Raw genomic sequence first — 20,046 nt, 5'->3', positions numbered from 1 at the left:
AGGCGTTTAAGGACTGGGTAGAAAAGACATTTACAGTAGATAAAAAAGTTTTCATTTGTGGGGATACTAATATTGATCTGTTGAACCCTAATAAGCACAGTATGACTGAGGAATTTATGAATACCATGTACAGTATGAGTCTCCACCCAAAAATTACCAGACCCACCAGAATTACTGACCATAGTGCTACCTTAATAGATAATATATTTACCAATGATATAGATAATAACATTATAAGTGGAATATTAATCAATGATATTAGTGATCATCTACCAGTTTTTACAATTTATGACTGTAATCATAAGAGAAATGTGACAGACCATAAACTTAAGTATAGAAGAGTTAGGACTGAGGAGGCCATGTTTGCATTAAATAATGATTTATTAATACAAGACTGGGAATCAGTTTATATAGAGAATAGCATTAATAGAATATATGATAACTTTTTAAGTATATTCAAATTATTATATGATAAAAATTGCCCACTGAAGCAATGTAGTACAAAACAAAACTATAATGACCAACCTTGGATTACTAAGGGATTACAAAATGCCTGTAAGAAGAAAAACACTCTATATAGAGAATTTATTAAATTAAGAACCAAAGAGGCAGAAAATAAATATAAAAAATATCAAAACAAGTTAACGAGTATCATAAGGAGATGTAGGAAGGATTATTATGGTAAATTAATATATAATAACAAAAATAATATTAAAGGAATATGGAATATATTAAATTGTATTATTAAAGATGGCTCTGGACAAATACATTACCCTAAATACTTTAATGACAAAGGTATCGAAAATTATAACATGGATGTAGTTGCTAATAGTTTTAATAATTTTTTTGTAAATGTTGGACCAAGATTAGCTCAAAATATCTCTGATCCGGTAACAAATGATGATTGCATTATAAAGAGATAATATTATAAAGAGGAATTCTTGTTCTGTTTCTTACACCAGTAGATGAGAAGGAAATTATTGATATAGTTAATAAGTGTAGTAATAAAATATCCACAGATTGTAATGATATTGATATGAAACTAGTGAAAACTATTATTGGGGGGATTTCTAAACCATTAACATACATCTGTAACTTGTCATTTCAAACCGGTACATTTCCAAGCAATACGAAAATAGCAAAAGTAATTCCATTGTATAAATCTGGGGACAAACACAACTTCACAAACTATAGACCTGTTTCTTTACTTCCTCAATTCTCCAAAATTCTTGAAAAACTATTCAATAACAGATTCGATAAATTAATTGAAATATACAAACTACTCAGTGATGGTCAATATGGATTTAGAGCAAATAGATCAACAGAGATGGCACTAATGGAATCAACTGAAGAAATCAGTAACTCTATAGATGATAAGAAACATGTCGCCGGGATATTTATTGATCTTCAAAAAGCTTTTGATACTATTAATCATTTTGATACTATTAATTAATAAGATGGAACAATATGGGATAAGGGGAGTTGTATTAAATTGGATAAAAAGTTATTTGAGCAACAGGACACAATTTGTGAAGTTGGGTGACTGTCTCAACTCGTTTGAATATTGATTGTGGTGTCCCTCAGGGGTCAGTATTGGGTCCTAAACTGTTTATTCTTTATATAAATGATATGTGCAATGTATAAAGGATATTTAAGATGGTATTATTTGCAGATGACACAAATATGTTTTGTTCTGGAATAAATTTACATGAGTTAGAAAACATAATCTCTTCAGAATCGTGCAGATTAAAAAGTTGGTTTGATCAAAATAAATTATCATTAAATCTGTCTAAAACAAATCATGTTATTTAATAATTATAAAATAAATAGGGCAATAAATGTACAGATAGATGGTGTTGATATTGAAAGAGTTTCTAATAATAAATTTCTTGGGGTAATAATAGATGAGAGAATTAATTGGAAATCACATATAAAATACATACTAATGAAACTATAAAGAAGCATATCTGTGTTGAGTAAAGCTAAGCACGTCCTGGACTATAATTCACTCCGCATTCTTTACTGTTCCCTGGTTTTACCGTACTTAAATTACTGCTCAGTGGTGTGGGGAAATACGTATAAATGTTCACTTCATGCAATAACTATACTTCAAAAAAGAGCTATAAGAATAATTCATAGTGCTGGTTACCGAGATCATACTAATTCACTATTCTTAAATTCAAAATGTTTAAAATTCAGGGATATTATAGAATATAAAACTGCCTTAGTAATGTACAAAGTAAGGAATTATAAAAGTACCAAGGAATATCCAAACAATGTTCTCGGATAGAGAGGGGGGCTATAATTTTAGGGGGAAATTGAAATGTAAAATTCGCAGTGCTCGGACAACGTTAAAAATGTTCAGTATCTCTATTTGTGGAGTAAAGCTATGGAACAGTTTGAATGTGGAGCTCATGAAATGTACAACTATAAACCAGTTCAAAAAAAGGTATAAGGAACAGATCTTTATGAGGTATAGGGAGGAGGAATTACAATAACATGCTATTGATAATATAAGTGTATATACTGTATGTGGGTATGGGTACATTCGGATATATTATGTAAAAAGTGAGTATTTGTGTATGTATGTATGTATGTATGTATGTATGTATGTATGTATAGTGCATAACTGTATATAATATATAAGCATAATATGCATAATTATGATATGGGTGTCTGTGTACGTATGGATGTGTATAGTTATAGGTATGTGTATATGTATGTACTGTATATATGTATTGTATGTGTGTATATATGCATAGCATAAGTATTTGTGTATATATATGATTTGATTTGGGTGATATTATACCATGTTGATATGTCTTGGTATGTTGGTATGCTTTTATTTTTGTTGATTTGTTTTCTTTTGTATATATATAGTTTATTTTGGTGAAAAGTGACGTTTGATTAACGGTGGTATAGAGGGTTAGGATTTGATAAGTTATTTACTTCTTCCAAACATTCCTTTCCAAACATTATTATGTTATTGCCTTGTGGCTACGCTATTCTGTTTATGACGATGTTTTGATGATTGCATTTTTAATTTTTTGTTTTTTTGTTTGTTTTTATATCTTCTTTACTGTTCGGAATAAAGCAATCAATCAATAAAAAAAAGGTTACAAAACCATCTCTAAAGAGTTTGGACTCCACCAATCCACAGTCAGACAGATTGTGTACAAATGGAGGAAATTCAAGACCATTGTTACCCTCCCCAGGAGTGGTCGACCAACAAAGATCACTCCAAGAGCAAGGCGTGTAATAGTCGACGAGGTCACAAAGGACCCCAGGGTAACTTCTGAGCAACTGAAGGCCTCTCTCACACTGGCTAATGTCCATGTTCATGAGTCCACCATCAGGAGAACACTGAACAACAATGGTGTGCATGGCAGGGTTGCAAGGAGAAAGCCACTGCTCTCCAAAAAGAACATTGCTGCTCATCTGCAGTTTGCTAAAGATCACGTGGACAAGCCAGAAGGCTATTGGAAAAATGTTTTGTGGATGGATGAGACCAAAATAGAACTTTTTGGTTTAAATGAGAAGCGTTATGTTTGGAGAAAGGAAAACACTGCATTCCAGCATAAGAACCTTATCCCATCTATGAAACATGGTGGTGGTAGTATCATGGTTTGGGCCTGTTTTGCTGCATCTGGGCCAGGACAGCTTGCCATCATTGATGGAACAATTAAATTATACCAGTGAATTCTAAAGGAAAATGTCAGGACATCTGTCCATGAACTGAATCTCAAGAGAAGGTGGGTCATGCAGCAAGACAACGACCCTAAGCACACAAGTCGTTCTACCAAAGAATGGTTAAAGAAGAATAAAGCGAATGTTTTGGAATGGCCAAGTCAAAGTCCTGACCTTAATCCAATGGAAATGTTGTGGAAGGACCTGAAGCGAGCAGTTCATGTGAGAAAACCCACCAACATCCCAGAGTTGAAGCTGTTCTGTACGGAGGAACGGGCTAAAATTCCTCCAAGCCGGTGTGCAGCACTGATCAACAGTTATCGCAAACGTTTAGTTGCAGTTATTGCTGCACAAGGGGGTCACACCAGATACTGAAAGCAAAGGGTCACATACTTTTGCCACTCACAGATATGTAATATTGGATCATTTTCCTCAATAAATAAATGACCAAGTATAATATTTTTGTCTCATTTGTTTAACTGGGTTCTCTTTATCTACTTTTAGGACTTGTGTGAAAATCTGATGATGTTTTAGGTCATATTTATGCAGAAATATAGAAAATTCTAAAGGGTTCACAAACTTTCAAGCACCACTATATGCTATGGATTATTTATAATATTTATAAACAGGAAAATGTATTTAACTGTGTTAATAAAGCCGGACGTGGCGAGAGGATCCAAGATGGCAGAGTGAGCAAAAGCACATTGCAGGCTATGGTGAAACTAGTTTGTCTTTAGTCCTGGAAAGTGATTTTCACAATTCAGAACAAACCAAGAAAACAACTTTTATGAAGTTCTTAGCTAAAATATAATCTTTATTGCTCACAAAAGAAGTTTATATCAAGTGCAAGGGAGTGAGCTACTATGGCTGACCATGACTATGACCTCTTCTGCCCCTCGGACCTGCCTGATCCATCCTGGTGCCCTGTGTCTGGTTGGAGTCTCATCACATCGCTCCTGTGGAGGACGGCCCCATGAGGACAGTTGAAAGTCACACCTGGAGGACGCTCTGGACTCTTACAGTAATGCTTTTATGGCTGAGGACTACAGTTGGCTTGCTAACTTTAGGACTGCAGTTGTCATGAACAGTTTTGCACTCAAGTTTCCATCAATGAAGAGTTTATAACATCAACGAAACTGACTTCATGTTAAAACTGTTAATGTTATAGTCAGGCTGTCTGTTGTTGCCCAAATGAGGATGGGTTCCCTTTTGAGTCTGGTTCCTCTCGAGGTTTCTTCCTCATGGCGTCTGAGGGAGTTTTTCCTTGCCACCGTCGCCACAGGCTTCATCATTGGGGATAGATAGGGATAAAATTAGCTCATGTTTAAAGTCGTTCAAATTCTGTAAAGCTGCTTTGCGACAATGTTTATTGTTAAAAGTGCGATACAAATAAACTTGACTATGACCTGGCCGCTCTTTGTGAAGCGTGTGATGGTCAAAATGTAGCTGACATCAAATTAAACGAGCAAATTCCTAAAGGTCAGAAAATTAACTTGTCACACACTCCAGTGAAAGCTCCCCGTCCAAAAAAACAAAAGAAAGGCAACCAAAACCCTCCAGATGAAAGCATGTGTGAGGCCATTCTACATGCAGTTCAAACACTGACACTGAAGATTAGATTAGATTAGATTAGATTAGATTAGATTAGATTAGATTAGATTAGATTAGATTAGATTAGATTCACTTTATTCATCCCACATCGGGGAAATTCATGTGTTACAGTTGCAAGAAAATGTCAAACAGATAAATAAAACTGAAATAAAAATTAGACAAACGAAGGATTAAATACAGAGGGCTATTTGCATTATCTACCTTGAAAAAGTATAGAAAAATTGCCTTATTGAGAGGCTCGGAAAAATTGCACATTACAGGTAGACTCTGTATATATACACACATATATACATAAATTTTATATATATATATATATATATATATATATATATATATATATATATATATATATATATATATAAGTATGCATAAAAATAGTTTAGGGCCTATATTATTGCATATAATAATTGCATCGATGAGAGATGGCAGAGGTAGTAGTGGTGAAGTAGTGCAAATATAACGACAAACAGGTTATTGGTGCTACGTTACAAGTTGCAGGTGTTCTACAGTCTGACAGCAGCAGGTATGAATGACCTGCGGTATCTCTCCTTCTTACACCGTGGGTGCAGCAGTCTACTGCTAAACGAGCTGCTTAAAGCCCCCACAGCCTCATGTAGGGGGTGATGGATCAACAGACAGAACTTTTAAAGAAGTTTGAGACAAGAATTGAGGCTAACTCAGAAGCTATTTAGGACATCAAGCAAAACATTGACGAGCTGCAGAAAAAGGTAACCGAGCTCCGAGAGGAACACATGCAGCTTAAAGAAGCTGTTGCTGAACAAGCTCGATATAAAAGGAGATGAAATTTAAGGTTGAAGGGTCTGCCTGAAAAAGAGGGAAAATACCAGAGAAGTCGTCATTGGGATTTTGACCTGAGTGATCCCCATATCAGTGGAGTGTCTTAGCGAGTCTGTCGACATGGTACATCGCCTGGGTAAGAGAGGAAATGCTGCCACTTCAAATAGCACTCCGAGGTCAATTATTATATAGCTCGTGACAAGAATGGTCCGAGATGACGTTTGGAAGAGGTCCAGAGATGCCAGGGTCTGTAAGGAGATGCATATTCACTTTAAAGAGGATTTCTCCAAGGAAGAGAGAGAGGCTCGCTCCAAACTATGGCCGCTGGTACAGGATGCTAGAAAGAGAGGTCAGAGAGCGTTCCTGAAAGAAGGATTAACAATCAGACTGATTAACAATCAGAGAGTGGACCCTAAGCAAGCAAAGCTCACTCACACAAGCATTTTCTAACGTTTTCTTTTTTCTTTTATTTTATTGGGCAAGTCCTGAATATAAATTGCACCGTATTTTTTCTGTTAAGGACATAAAGACTCATTCCTGCACATCTTTAAATTCTTACGCTTTACTCAAAGACTATCTACAGTTCTGTTGTCTGTGATGTCGTTAAATGCTAGGGGGCTTTTTGTAAAGAGCAAAAAGCTAACAGTGTTTGTTTTATTTATTTATTTTAAATTTTTTATTTATTATATATATATATTTTTTTATTTTTGGAAGCTACAGTGGGGTGATTCTGTTTTCTTCAGTCATGGGACATCACACTCAGCGTGTGTTATGATCCTATTTTACAGATTTCCTGGAAAAGTAATCAACCACATTAGTGACATTAACGGTTATTGGTTGATGGTGATTGCTGACATAAATGAAGATAAAATAATTTTGATTTGTATTTATCGAATAAGTGAAAAAACTGGCTCCTGGTTGCGTGTTAAAGTTAAATATATCCATGTTATATAGTAAAACACACTATGTCTTCATAAGAAGAACAGAAAAGTAAAAAAAGGTGGAAAAAAGAGGTTTAAAGAGCTAAAAACTACAGAGCTACTGGAGAGGCAGCCGTCTCACATAGCGCCCATACGTAAAAGGGCAGACGTGGTCTCCCCCGCTAAGACTGTACGGTGTTACCCTAATAACAAGCCATGGGTAACACAGGAAGTCAAAGCTGTCCTCAACAGGAAGAAGGCTGCCTTCAGGAGCAGGGACAGGGAGGCAATGAAAGCAGCACAGCAGGAGGTGAAACGCTGCATGAGGGAAGCTAAGGACAGCTACAGGAGAAAGGTGGAGCAGAAGCTGAAGGAGAACAGCATGAGGGAGGTCTGGGAAGGTGTGAAAACCATCACAGGCCACAACACAAAGACCAGAGTCGTTGAGGGGACAGTGGAGAGGGCGAACGAGTTGAATTACTTTTTCAATCGGTTCAACCAGCCCACGTCCCCCCCACCCTCCCCCTCACTGCAGCCATCTCTCCTTCTTCCCTCAACACACCTCCCCCCAGTCATCACAGCAGCCCCCTCCTCCTCTTCCTCCTCCCCCACCTCAACACAGACTCCTCCATGCATCACTGCAGACCAGGTCAGAGGTCAACTGAGGAAGCTTCACCCCAGGAAAGCAGCAGGCCCAGACAAGGTGTGTCCCCGACTACTGAAGACCTGTGCTGCTGAACTGGGTGAACCACTCCAACACATCTTCAGCCTCAGCCTGCAGCTGGGGAGAGTGCCCACCCTCTGGAAGACATCATGCATCGTTCCAGTTCCCAAAAAGAATCGGCCCAGCAAGCTGAACGACTTCCGACCAGTGGCACTCACTTCACATCTGATGAAGACGTTGGAGCGGCTCTTCCTCAGCTTCCTCAGACCCCAGGTACAACATGCCCAGGACTGTCTGCAGTTTGCATACCGGGCAGGTGTCGGTGTGGAAGACACCATCCTCTACCTGCTACACCGAGCCCACTCGCATGTGGATAAGGGAAATGGCACAGTGAGGATCCTCTTCTTGGACTTCTCGAGTGCCTTCAACACCATCCAGCCCCTATTGCTTCAGGACAAACTGAACAGGATGCGAGTGGACCCCTGCCTGGTCACCTGGATCTCCAGCTACCTCACTGACAGGCCACAGTACGTCAAGTTGAAGGACATCATGTCTGACACTGTGATTAGCAGCACCGGAGCACCCCAGGGCATGGTGCCGGCCCCTCTTCTCTTCACCCTGTACACCACGGACTTCTGCTACAACTCAGAGCTGTGTCACATTCAGAAGTTTGCAGATGACACAGCCATCATTGGGTGTATCAGTGACGACAGAGAGGAGGAGTATAGGAGCCTGGTGAGGGACTTTGCTGTGTGGTGCAACAGGAACCATCTGCAGCTCAACACCTCGATGACCAAGGAGCTGGTCATTGACTTTGGGAGGTCCAGACCAAGGTCATGACCAGTTCTGATCGAGGGAGTCGAGGTGGAGGCTGTGGATTCCTACAAGTACCTCGGGCTGTGGCTGGACAGCAAGCTGGACTGGACTTTCAACACCAATCACTTATACAGGAAGGGACAGAGCAGGCTATACTTCCTTAGAAGGCTGTGGTCCTTTAACATCTGCAGGAAACTCCTGTGGATGTTCTATCAGTCTGTGGTCGCCAGTGTCCTGTTTTACACCGTGGTGTGCTGGGGGGGGGTAGCACATCCAAGAAGGACACATCCAGGCTGGGCAAACTGATCAGGCGGGCCGGCTCTGTGGTCAGCATGAAGCTGGACTCTCTGGTGATGGTGGCAGAGAAGAGGTCTATGGACAAACTATTGAACATCATGGACGATGCCAGTCACCCTCTGCACACCGTCATCAGCAACCAGAGGAGCCTGTTCAGTGACAGAATGCTCCTTCCCAAGTGCAGGACGAACAGACTCAAAAACTCCTTTGTCCCTCACGCCATCAGACTGTACAACTCCTCTCTGGGGGGGAGGAGGGGGAACAGGAGGACAGAGGACGGGAAGGAGCAGTAGCCGAGCCTGACAATAAGCAATACCGGACAATGTGCAATATAATGTGTAATATAAAGTGCAATATCTCTCCTGCTGCCACACCCCCCTTCCCCCCACCTTTTTTCCCCTCCTTCCCCCTCCCCCTTCCTCTCGTCCCCATATCTTATTCTTTTTATATTTGTATATGTAAATACTTAATTTATTTTAATTTATCTCGAAATTTTCTCTATTTCTTTATCTGTTTATCTGTAATGATGCTGCTGGAATCTTAATTTCCCTGAGGGAACCCTCCCAAAGGGATCAATAAAGTTTTATCTAATCTAATCTAATCTAATCTAATCTAATCTAATCTAATCTAATCTAATCTAATCTAATCTAATCTAATCTAATCTAAAAACAAAACATTTATCCCAGACTTGTGTAAATTAATTAAAGATTGTATGAGATCTTATTCAACTGACAAAATCATAATTAGAGGAGACTTCAATTTGGTGCCTGATTTTTGGTTAGACAGAAACCCTGCCAGGGCACAATGTCACAAATATGATGCTCTCATTGCTGAATTGATAAATACTGCAAATTTGGTTGATTACTGGAGGGAGAAAAATCCCAGAACGACCCAGGTTACCTGGTTTAATGCATCTGGCAATGGTCAAAGTTCAAGAATAGGCTACTGGCTCATTTCTAATCCTTTAGTAAATTATGTCACTAAATGTGATATTTCTGCTTCACCCTTGACCAATCATTGCGTTATCACATTAATTCTTCTGTTTTCAGGATCTGAACCTGGACTGAATCATATTTGGAAATTCAATAATACTCTTCTGGACGATACTTATTTTTTCAAGGAGGTTAGACGGCTAAAAACGGAGATTGCTACCTTGGAGATGTCATCTGTTACTAAATGGGAATGGCTAAAATTTAAGATAAGAGAACTTGCAATTGTGACGAGTAAAAATTCCTCTAAACTGAAAAAACAGAAGCAACAAAACATTGTTATTAATATTAATAATCTCTGTGAAAAAACTGAGCTGACAGGAGAGGAACTTGCTGAATTAAAAAAGTGACAAAGTGAATTAGACAATTTATATTTAGAAAAAACAAAGGGTACCTTTATACGATCTAGAGCCTGCTGGATTGAAGAAGGGGGAAAAACACTTCCTATTTTTTTAACCTTGAGAAACAGACAGTCAAAAAAGAAAATGCATAAATTGAAAATAGATGGATCCATCGTCGAAGACCAAGCCCAAATTAATCTCATCTCATCTCATCTCATTATCTGTAGCCGCTTTATCCTGTTCTACAGGGTCGCAGGCGAGCTGGATCCTATCCCAGCTGACTACGGGTGAAAGGCGGGGTTCACCCTGGACAAGTCGCCAGGTCATCACAGGGCTGACACATAGACACAGACAACCATTCACACTCACATTCACACCTACGCTCAATTTAGAGTCACCAGTTAACCTAACCTGCATGTCTTTGGACTGTGGGGGAAACCGGAGCACCCGGAGGAAACCCACACGGACACGGGGAGAACATGCAAACTCCACACAGAAAGGCCCTCGCCGGCCACGGGGCTCGAACCCGGACCTTCTTGCTGTGAGGCGACAGTGCTAACCACTACACCACCGTGCCGCCCAAAAAGTGAACTTTTGCACTTTTAATTTTAGTTTTGTGGTATGCTAATTCATTGATAATATTTTTTTTCTCTGCTATCAGGACTATTCCAGTTTTATCAGTGTCTCTTATTTTGGCCTCTTTTTGTGTGGGTTTTTTTTTGTTTTGTTTTGTTTTGTTTTGTTTTAGGGCCCGAGCACTGGAGGTGCAAGGCCTCTGGTGTCCATCAGAGGTGACTGCACCGGAGGTGCAAGGCCCTATTGTATTCATAAGGATTCTTCTTTTTATTAGGGCCCGAGCACAGGAGGTGCAATGCCCTATTGTATTCATAAGGAGTCTTCTTTTTATTAGGGCCCGAGCACAGGAGGTGCAATGCCCTATTGTATTCATAAGGAGTCTTCTTTTTATTAGGGCCCGAGCACAGGAGGTGCAATGCCCTATTGTATTCATAAGGAGTCTTCTTTTTATTAGGGCCCGAGCACAGGAGGTGCAAGGCCCTATTGTATTCATAAGGAGTCTTCTTTTTATTATTAGAACCCTATTGTTTTTGTCCTGTTTATTATTATTATTTTTATTATTATTATTATTATTATTATTATTATTATGGCCCAAGCATGGAGATGCAGGCCTAAGCCCTATTGTTTTCATCCTGTTTATTATTATTATTATTATCTCATCTCATCTCATTATCTGTAGCCGCTTTATCCTTCTACAGGGTCGCAGGCAAGCTGGAGCCTATCCCAGCTGACTACGGGCGAAAGGTGGGGTTCACCCTGGACAAGTCGCCAGGTCATCACAGGGCTGACACATAGACACAGACAACCATTCACACTCACATTCACACCTACGCTCAATTTAGAGTCACCAGTTAACCTAACCTGCATGTCTTTGGACTGTGGGGGAAACCGGAGCACCCGGAGGAAACCCACGCGGACACGGGGAGAACATGCAAACTCCGCACAGAAAGGCCCTCGCCGGCCACGGGGCTCGAACCCGGACCTTCTTGCTGTGAGGCGACAGCGCTAACCACTACACCACCGTGCCGCCCCACAAAGGTTATCTAAGTCTAAATTAAAATCGTACTATTCTGTATTACTTAGTTTAAAAGACTGGAAGGTGGCTGGAAGTATTTCTCATCAGATTTCTAAGTCATTATTGTTTTAACCTATTTCCAGTTGTATAGTGTAGCTCCATTTTATTATTATTATTATTATTATTATTATTTCCCCTAGCTTTTCTTTTGTTGTACCATAGCCTATAAAAAAGTCTGTGAAATGTGGTTGTTGTTTTTCCTCTACGAGAGGTTGTGTTATGTTGTTTTGTGTTGTATTGTGTTGTTGTGTTGTTTTGTATTGTGTTGTGTTGTGTTGTATTGTGTTGTTTTGTATTGTGTTGTGTTGTATTGGGGGCGGCACGGTGGTGTAGTGGTTAGCGCTGTCGCCTCACAGCAAGAAGGTCCGGGTTCGAGCCCCGTGGCCGGCGAGGGCCTTTCTGTGCGGAGTTTGCATGTTCTCCCCGTGTCCGCGTGGGTTTCCTCCGGGTGCTCCGGTTTCCCCCACAGTCCAAAGACATGCAGGTTAGGTTAACTGGTGACTCTAAATTGAGCGTAGGTGTGAATGTGAGTGTGAATGGTTGTCTGTGTCTATGTGTCAGCCCTGTGATGACCTGGCGACTTGTCCAGGGTGAACCCCGCCTTTCGCCCGTAGTCAGCTGGGATAGGATCCAGCTCGCCTGCGACCCTGTAGAACAGGATAAAGCGGCTACAGATAATGAGATGAGATGTGTTGTGTTCTTGTATAAATCAATAACTTCGTCCAAAAAAACACACACCAAATTAAATACAGTAATATAAACAGTGTATATATATTTATTTATTTTTTACAAAAAACGTGTATATAAATTTACAACAATAAATAATAACAGAAGACGTTATAAATTTCCATGAGTGTAATGGCGGAATTCACTTCCGGTGCAGCAGTGACGTGTTTTGTGTGCGACGGCTCGCTGCTTCACTGTGAGGATGGTGAGTGATCGGAACTAATCAGCGGATTTGTGTTTTATTTCAGTTATTGTAAGGTTTAAAACAAGCCGTTATTACAGATGAGTGAAAAGATGTTTAAAAACAGTGATTAAAATCAGACACAGCTGTATTAAACCCGCTGAAAGGAAGGTGATAAACCCGCTGACTGCAGAGCCGCTGAGTGAAGAGCGCTGGCGCTGCGGCGGTCTGAGGGAGAAAGGGAATTAAACAGGGTATATTTATTAGGATTTCCAGTAAAATAAAGTGGACATACGAGTTCTGCAGTAAAATTAAATTTATGCCTATACACACAGGTTTACATTATATTGAAAGTATTATTTTGTCTGTGTCTGGGATTCAACACACAACTGATGAAAAATAATGTTCACTAGAAGAGCATTTAGATTACAGACAGATGTACAGTGTACAGGTTATAAAGTGCCTATGTGTTTATTAACAAGATAAAAATAAAGCAGATCTGCAAATAACCAACTCTCGGTGAGGAATGTCGGTGAAATAAACAACACTGAGCAACTTTATAAATCTGCAGTTAGATGAGGAAGCAGTGGGTAATAAAATGATGCACACATTCATCCTGTCTATGATTTTCAGTTTACAAGCTGTTCTAGAAACAAGTCTGTTATACCTGACACAACCACACCTTTATCAGACAAGCACATTAAATCATTAATCACTGTTCAGCTGATTGTGTCATGTCTGTACGAGGTGCCGTTCCGTGCCGTGTCTGTACGAGGTGCCGTTCCGTGCCGTGTCTGTACGAGGTGCCGTTCCGTGCCGTGTCTGTACGAGGTGCCGTTCCGTGCCGTGTCTGGACGAGGTGCCGTTCCGTGCCGTGTCTGGACGAGGTGACGTGACGTGTCTGGACGAGGTGACTTGACGTGCAGTGTCTGGACGAGGTGCCGTGACGTGTCGGACGAGGTGCCGTGACGTGTCGGACGAGGTGCCGTGACGTGTCTGGACGAGGTGCCGTGACGTGTCTGGACGAGGGGACGTGACGTGTCTGGACGAGGGGACGTGACGTGTCTGGACGAGGGGACGTGACGTGTCTGGACGAGGTGCCGTTCCGTGACGTGTCTGGACGAGGTGACGTGACGTGTCTGGACGAGGTGACGTGACGTGTCGGACGAGGTGCCGTGACGTGTCTGGACGAGGTGACGTGACGTGTCGGACGAGGTGCCGTGACGTGTCTGGACGAGGTGCCGTGACGTGTCTGGACGAGGTGCCGTGACGTGTCTGGACGAGGTGCCGTGACGTGTCTGGACGAGGTGCCGTGACGTGACGTGTCTGGACGAGGTGCCGTGACGTGACGTGTCTGGACGAGGTGCCGTGACGTGACGTGTCTGGACGAGGTGCCGTGACGTGACGTGACGTGTCTGGACGACGTGACGTGACGTGTCTGGATGAGGTGACGTGACGTGACGTGACGTGTCTGGACGAGGTGACGTGACGTGACGTGTCTGGACGAGGTGACGTGACGTGACGTGTCTGGACGAGGTGACGTGACGTGTCTGGACGAGGTGACGTGACGTGTCTGGACGAGGTGACGTGACGTGTCTGGACGAGGTGCCGTGACGTGACGTGTCTGGACGAGGTGCCGTGACGTGACGTGTCTGGACGAGGTGCCGTGACGTGTCTGGACGAGGTGCCGTGACGTGTCTGGACGAGGTGCCGTGACGTGTCTGGACGAGGTGCCGTGACGTGACGTGTCTGGACGAGGTGCCGTGACGTGACGTGTCTGGACGAGGTGCCGTGACGTGACGTGTCTGGATGAGGTGACGTGACGTGACGTGTCTGGACGAGGTGACGTGACGTGTCTGGACGAGGTGCCGTGACGTGACGTGTCTGGACGAGGTGCCGTGACGTGACGTGTCTGGACGAGGGGACGTGCCGAGTCTGGACGACGTGACATCACGTCACGTCGTCCAGACACGGCGCGTCCCCTCGTCCAGACTCGGCACGGCACGTCCCCTCGTCCAGACTCGGCACGGCACGTCCCCTCGTCCAGACTCGGCACGGCACGTCCCCTCGTCCAGACTCGGCACGGCACGGCCCCTCGTCCAGACTCGGCACGGCACGGCCCCTCGTCCAGACTCGGCACGTCACGTCCCCTCGTCCAGACACGTCACGTCACGTCCCCTCGTCCAGACACGTCATGTCGTCCAGACACGTGTCTGGACGACGTGACGTGTCTGGACGAGGGGACGTGTCTGGACGAGGGGACGTGACGTGTCGTGTCTGGACGAAGGGACGTGACGTGTCTGGACGAGGTGACGTGTCTGGACGAGGGGACGTGACGTGTCGTGTCTGGACGAAGGGACGAGGTGACGTGTCTGGGCGAGGTGACGTGATGTGTCTGGACGAGGTGACGTGTCTGGGCGAGGTGTCCTGATGTGTCTGGACGACATGACGTGTCTGGACGAGGGGACGTGTCGTGTCTGGACGAGGGGACGTAGACGTGTCTGGACAAGGGGACGTAGACGTGTCTGAACGAGGGGACGTAGACGTGTCTGGACGACGTGACGTGTCTGGACGAGGGGACGTGACGTGACGTGTCTGGACGAGGTGCCGTGACGTGACGTGTCTGGACGAGGGGACGTGACGTGTCTGGACGAGGGGACGTGACGTGTCTGGACGAGGGGACGTGACGTGTCTGGACGAGGTGACGTGACGTGACGTGTCTGGACGAGGTGACGTGACGTGTCTGGACGAGGGGACGTGACGTGACGTGTCTGGACGAGGGGACGTGACGTGTCGTGTCTGGACGAGGGGACGTAGACGTGTCTGGACGAGGGGACGTAGACGTGTCTGGACGAGGGGACGTAGACGTTTCTGGACGACACCACGTAGACGTTTCTGGATGACGCCACGTAGACGTGTCTGGACGACATGACGTGTCTTGACGAGGTGAAATGTCTGGACGAGGGGACGTGACGTGTCTGGACGAGGGGACGTGTCGTGTCTGGACGAGGGGACGTGTCGTGTCTGGACGAGGTGCCGTGTCGTGTCTGTACGAGGTGCCGTGTCGTGTCTGTACGAGGTGCCGTGCCGTGTCGTGTCTGTACGAGGTGCCGTGTCGTGTCTGTACGAGGTGCCGTGCCGTGTCTGTACAAAGGGCTGTGCCGTGCCGTATCGTGTATGTATGAGGTACCTTGCCATGCAGTGTCTGTACGAGGTGCCGTGCCGTGTCTGTACGAGGGGCCGTGCCGTGTCTGTACGAGGGGCCGTGCCGTGTCTGTACGAGGGGCCGTGCCGTGTCTGTACGAGGTGCCGTGCCGTGTCTGTACGAGGGGCCGTGCCGTGTCTGTACGAGGTGCCGTGCCGTGTCTGGACGAGGTGCCGTGTCGTGTCTGGACGAGGTGCCGTGTCGTGTCTGGACGAGGTGCCGTGTCGTGTCTGGACGAGGTGCCGTGCCGTGTCGTGTCTGTACGAGGTGCCGTGTCGTGTCTGTACGAGGTGCCGTGCCGTGTCTGTACGAGGGGCCGTGCCGTGTCTGTACGAGGGGCCGTGCCGTGTCTGTACGAGGGGCCGTGCCGTGTCTGTACGAGGGGCCGTGCCGTGTCTGGACGAGGTGACGTGCCGTGTCTGGACGAGGTGACGTGACGTGTCTGGACGAGGTGCCGTGACGTGACGTGTCTGGACGAGGTGACGTGACGTGACGTGTCTGGACGAGGTGACGTGACGTGACGTGTCTGGACGAGGTGACGTGACGTGACGTGTCTGGACGAGGTGACGTGACGTGACGTGTCTGGACGAGGTGCCGTGACGTGACGTGTCTGGACGAGGTGCCGTGACGTGACGTGTCTGGACGAGGTGCCGTGACGTGACGTGTCTGGACGAGGGGACGTGCCGAGTCTGGACGACGTGACATCACGTCACGTCGTCCAGACTCGGCACGGCACGTCCCCTCGTCCAGACTCGGCACGGCACGGCCCCTCGTCCAGACTCGGCACGTCACGTCCCCTCGTCCAGACTCGGCACGTCACGTCCCCTCGTCCAGACACGTCACGTCACGTCCCCTCGTCCAGACACGTCATGTCGTCCAGACACGTGTCTGGACGACGTGACGTGTCTGGACGAGGGGACGTGTCTGGACGAGGGGACGTGACGTGTCGTGTCTGGACGAGGGGACGTGACGTGTCGTGTCTGGACGAAGGGACGTGACGTGTCTGGACGAGGTGACGTGTCTGGACGAGGGGACGTGACGTGTCGTGTCTGGACGAAGGGACGAGGTGACGTGTCTGGGCGAGGTGACGTGATGTGTCTGGACGAGGTGACGTGTCTGGGCGAGGTGTCCTGATGTGTCTGGACGACATGACGTGTCTGGACGACATGACGTGTCTGGACGAGGGGACGTGTCGTGTCTGGACGAGGGGACGTGTCGTGTCTGGACGAGGGGACGTAGACGTGTCTGGACAAGGGGACGTAGACGTGTCTGAACGAGGGGACGTAGACGTGTCTGGACGACGTGACGTGTCTGGACGAGGGGACGTGACGTGACGTGTCTGGACGAGGGGACGTGACGTGTCGTGTCTGGACGAGGGGACGTGACGTGTCGTGTCTGGACGAGGGGACGTGTCGTGTCTGGACGAGGGGACGTAGACGTGTCTGGACGAGGGGACGTAGACGTGTCTGGACGAGGGGACGTGACGTGTCTGGACGAGGGGACGTGACGTGTCTGGACGAGGTGCCGTTCCGTGACGTGTCTGGACGAGGTGACGTGACGTGTCTGGACGAGGTGACGTGACGTGTCGGACGAGGTGCCGTGACGTGTCTGGACGAGGTGACGTGACGTGTCGGACGAGGTGCCGTGACGTGTCTGGACGAGGTGCCGTGACGTGTCTGGACGAGGTGCCGTGACGTGTCTGGACGAGGTGCCGTGACGTGTCTGGACGAGGTGCCGTGACGTGACGTGTCTGGACGAGGTGCCGTGACGTGACGTGTCTGGACGAGGTGCCGTGACGTGACGTGTCTGGACGAGGTGCCGTGACGTGACGTGACGTGTCTGGACGACGTGACGTGACGTGTCTGGATGAGGTGACGTGACGTGACGTGACGTGTCTGGACGAGGTGACGTGACGTGACGTGTCTGGACGAGGTGACGTGACGTGTCTGGACGAGGTGACGTGACGTGTCTGGACGAGGTGCCGTGACGTGACGTGTCTGGACGAGGTGCCGTGACGTGACGTGTCTGGACGAGGTGCCGTGACGTGTCTGGACGAGGTGCCGTGACGTGTCTGGACGAGGTGCCGTGACGTGACGTGTCTGGACGAGGTGCCGTGACGTGACGTGTCTGGACGAGGTGCCGTGACGTGACGTGTCTGGATGAGGTGACGTGACGTGACGTGTCTGGACGAGGTGACGTGACGTGACGTGTCTGGACGAGGTGCCGTGACGTGACGTGTCTGGACGAGGTGCCGTGACGTGACGTGTCTGGACGAGGGGACGTGCCGAGTCTGGACGACGTGACATCACGTCACGTCGTCCAGACACGGCGCGTCCCCTCGTCCAGACTCGGCACGGCACGTCCCCTCGTCCAGACTCGGCACGGCACGTCCCCTCGTCCAGACTCGGCACGGCACGTCCCCTCGTCCAGACTCGGCACGGCACGGCCCCTCGTCCAGACTCGGCACGGCACGGCCCCTCGTCCAGACTCGGCACGTCACGTCCCCTCGTCCAGACACGTCACGTCACGTCCCCTCGTCCAGACACGTCATGTCGTCCAGACACGTGTCTGGACGACGTGACGTGTCTGGACGAGGGGACGTGTCTGGACGAGGGGACGTGACGTGTCGTGTCTGGACGAAGGGACGTGACGTGTCTGGACGAGGTGACGTGTCTGGACGAGGGGACGTGACGTGTCGTGTCTGGACGAAGGGACGAGGTGACGTGTCTGGGCGAGGTGACGTGATGTGTCTGGACGAGGTGACGTGTCTGGGCGAGGTGTCCTGATGTGTCTGGACGACATGACGTGTCTGGACGAGGGGACGTGTCGTGTCTGGACGAGGGGACGTAGACGTGTCTGGACAAGGGGACGTAGACGTGTCTGAACGAGGGGACGTAGACGTGTCTGGACGACGTGACGTGTCTGGACGAGGGGACGTGACGTGACGTGTCTGGACGAGGTGCCGTGACGTGACGTGTCTGGACGAGGGGACGTGACGTGTCTGGACGAGGGGACGTGACGTGTCTGGACGAGGGGACGTGACGTGTCTGGACGAGGGGACGTGACGTGTCTGGACGAGGTGACGTGACGTGACGTGTCTGGACGAGGTGACGTGACGTGTCTGGACGAGGGGACGTGACGTGACGTGTCTGGACGAGGGGACGTGACGTGTCGTGTCTGGACGAGGGGACGTAGACGTGTCTGGACGAGGGGACGTAGACGTGTCTGGACGAGGGGACGTAGACGTTTCTGGACGACACCACGTAGACGTTTCTGGATGACGCCACGTAGACGTGTCTGGACGACATGACGTGTCTTGACGAGGTGAAATGTCTGGACGAGGGGACGTGACGTGTCTGGACGAGGGGACGTGTCGTGTCTGGACGAGGTGCCGTGTCGTGTCTGTACGAGGTGCCGTGTCGTGTCTGTACGAGGTGCCGTGCCGTGTCGTGTCTGTACGAGGTGCCGTGTCGTGTCTGTACGAGGTGCCGTGCCGTGTCTGTACAAAGGGCTGTGCCGTGCCGTATCGTGTATGTATGAGGTACCTTGCCATGCAGTGTCTGTACGAGGTGCCGTGCCGTGTCTGTACGAGGGGCCGTGCCGTGTCTGTACGAGGGGCCGTGCCGTGTCTGTACGAGGGGCCGTGCCGTGTCTGTACGAGGTGCCGTGCCGTGTCTGTACGAGGGGCCGTGCCGTGTCTGTACGAGGTGCCGTGCCGTGTCTGGACGAGGTGCCGTGTCGTGTCTGGACGAGGTGCCGTGTCGTGTCTGGACGAGGTGCCGTGTCGTGTCTGTACGAGGTGCCGTGCCGTGTCGTGTCTGTACGAGGTGCCGTGTCGTGTCTGTACGAGGTGCCGTGCCGTGTCTGTACGAGGGGCCGTGCCGTGTCTGTACGAGGGGCCGTGCCGTGTCTGTACGAGGGGCCGTGCCGTGTCTGTACGAGGGGCCGTGCCGTGTCTGGACGAGGTGACGTGCCGTGTCTGGACGAGGTGACGTGACGTGTCTGGACGAGGTGACGTGACGTGACGTGTCTGGACGAGGTGACGTGACGTGACGTGTCTGGACGAGGTGACGTGACGTGTCTGGACGAGGTGACGTGACGTGACGTGTCTGGACGAGGTGACGTGACGTGACGTGTCTGGACGAGGTGACGTGACGTGA

The 20,046-nt window shown here is 47.6% G+C and overlaps 2 protein-coding genes across 2 annotated transcripts in view; one reads left to right on the top strand and one right to left on the bottom strand.

The window, feature by feature from the left end:
- The window catches only part of rps8a (ribosomal protein S8a), a 403,017-nt gene that overhangs the window by 169,795 nt on the left and 213,176 nt on the right, over positions 1–20,046 (bottom strand). The gene's annotated exons all lie outside the window — the stretch shown is intronic.
- The window catches only part of rabggtb (Rab geranylgeranyltransferase subunit beta), a 29,269-nt gene continuing 21,879 nt past the window's right edge, over positions 12,657–20,046 (top strand). Inside the window, exon 1 of the mRNA XM_060897951.1 lies at positions 12,657–12,705. Within this exon, the coding sequence (XP_060753934.1) occupies positions 12,703–12,705 (3 nt within the window). The 5' untranslated portion in view covers positions 12,657–12,702. The remainder of the gene's footprint in view (positions 12,706–20,046) is intronic.

This window comes from Neoarius graeffei, chromosome 17 (genome assembly GCF_027579695.1).
Source record: "Neoarius graeffei isolate fNeoGra1 chromosome 17, fNeoGra1.pri, whole genome shotgun sequence".
Lineage (NCBI taxonomy): Eukaryota > Metazoa > Chordata > Actinopteri > Siluriformes > Ariidae > Neoarius > Neoarius graeffei.
This window is presented reverse-complemented; position numbering and strand designations above follow the sequence as displayed.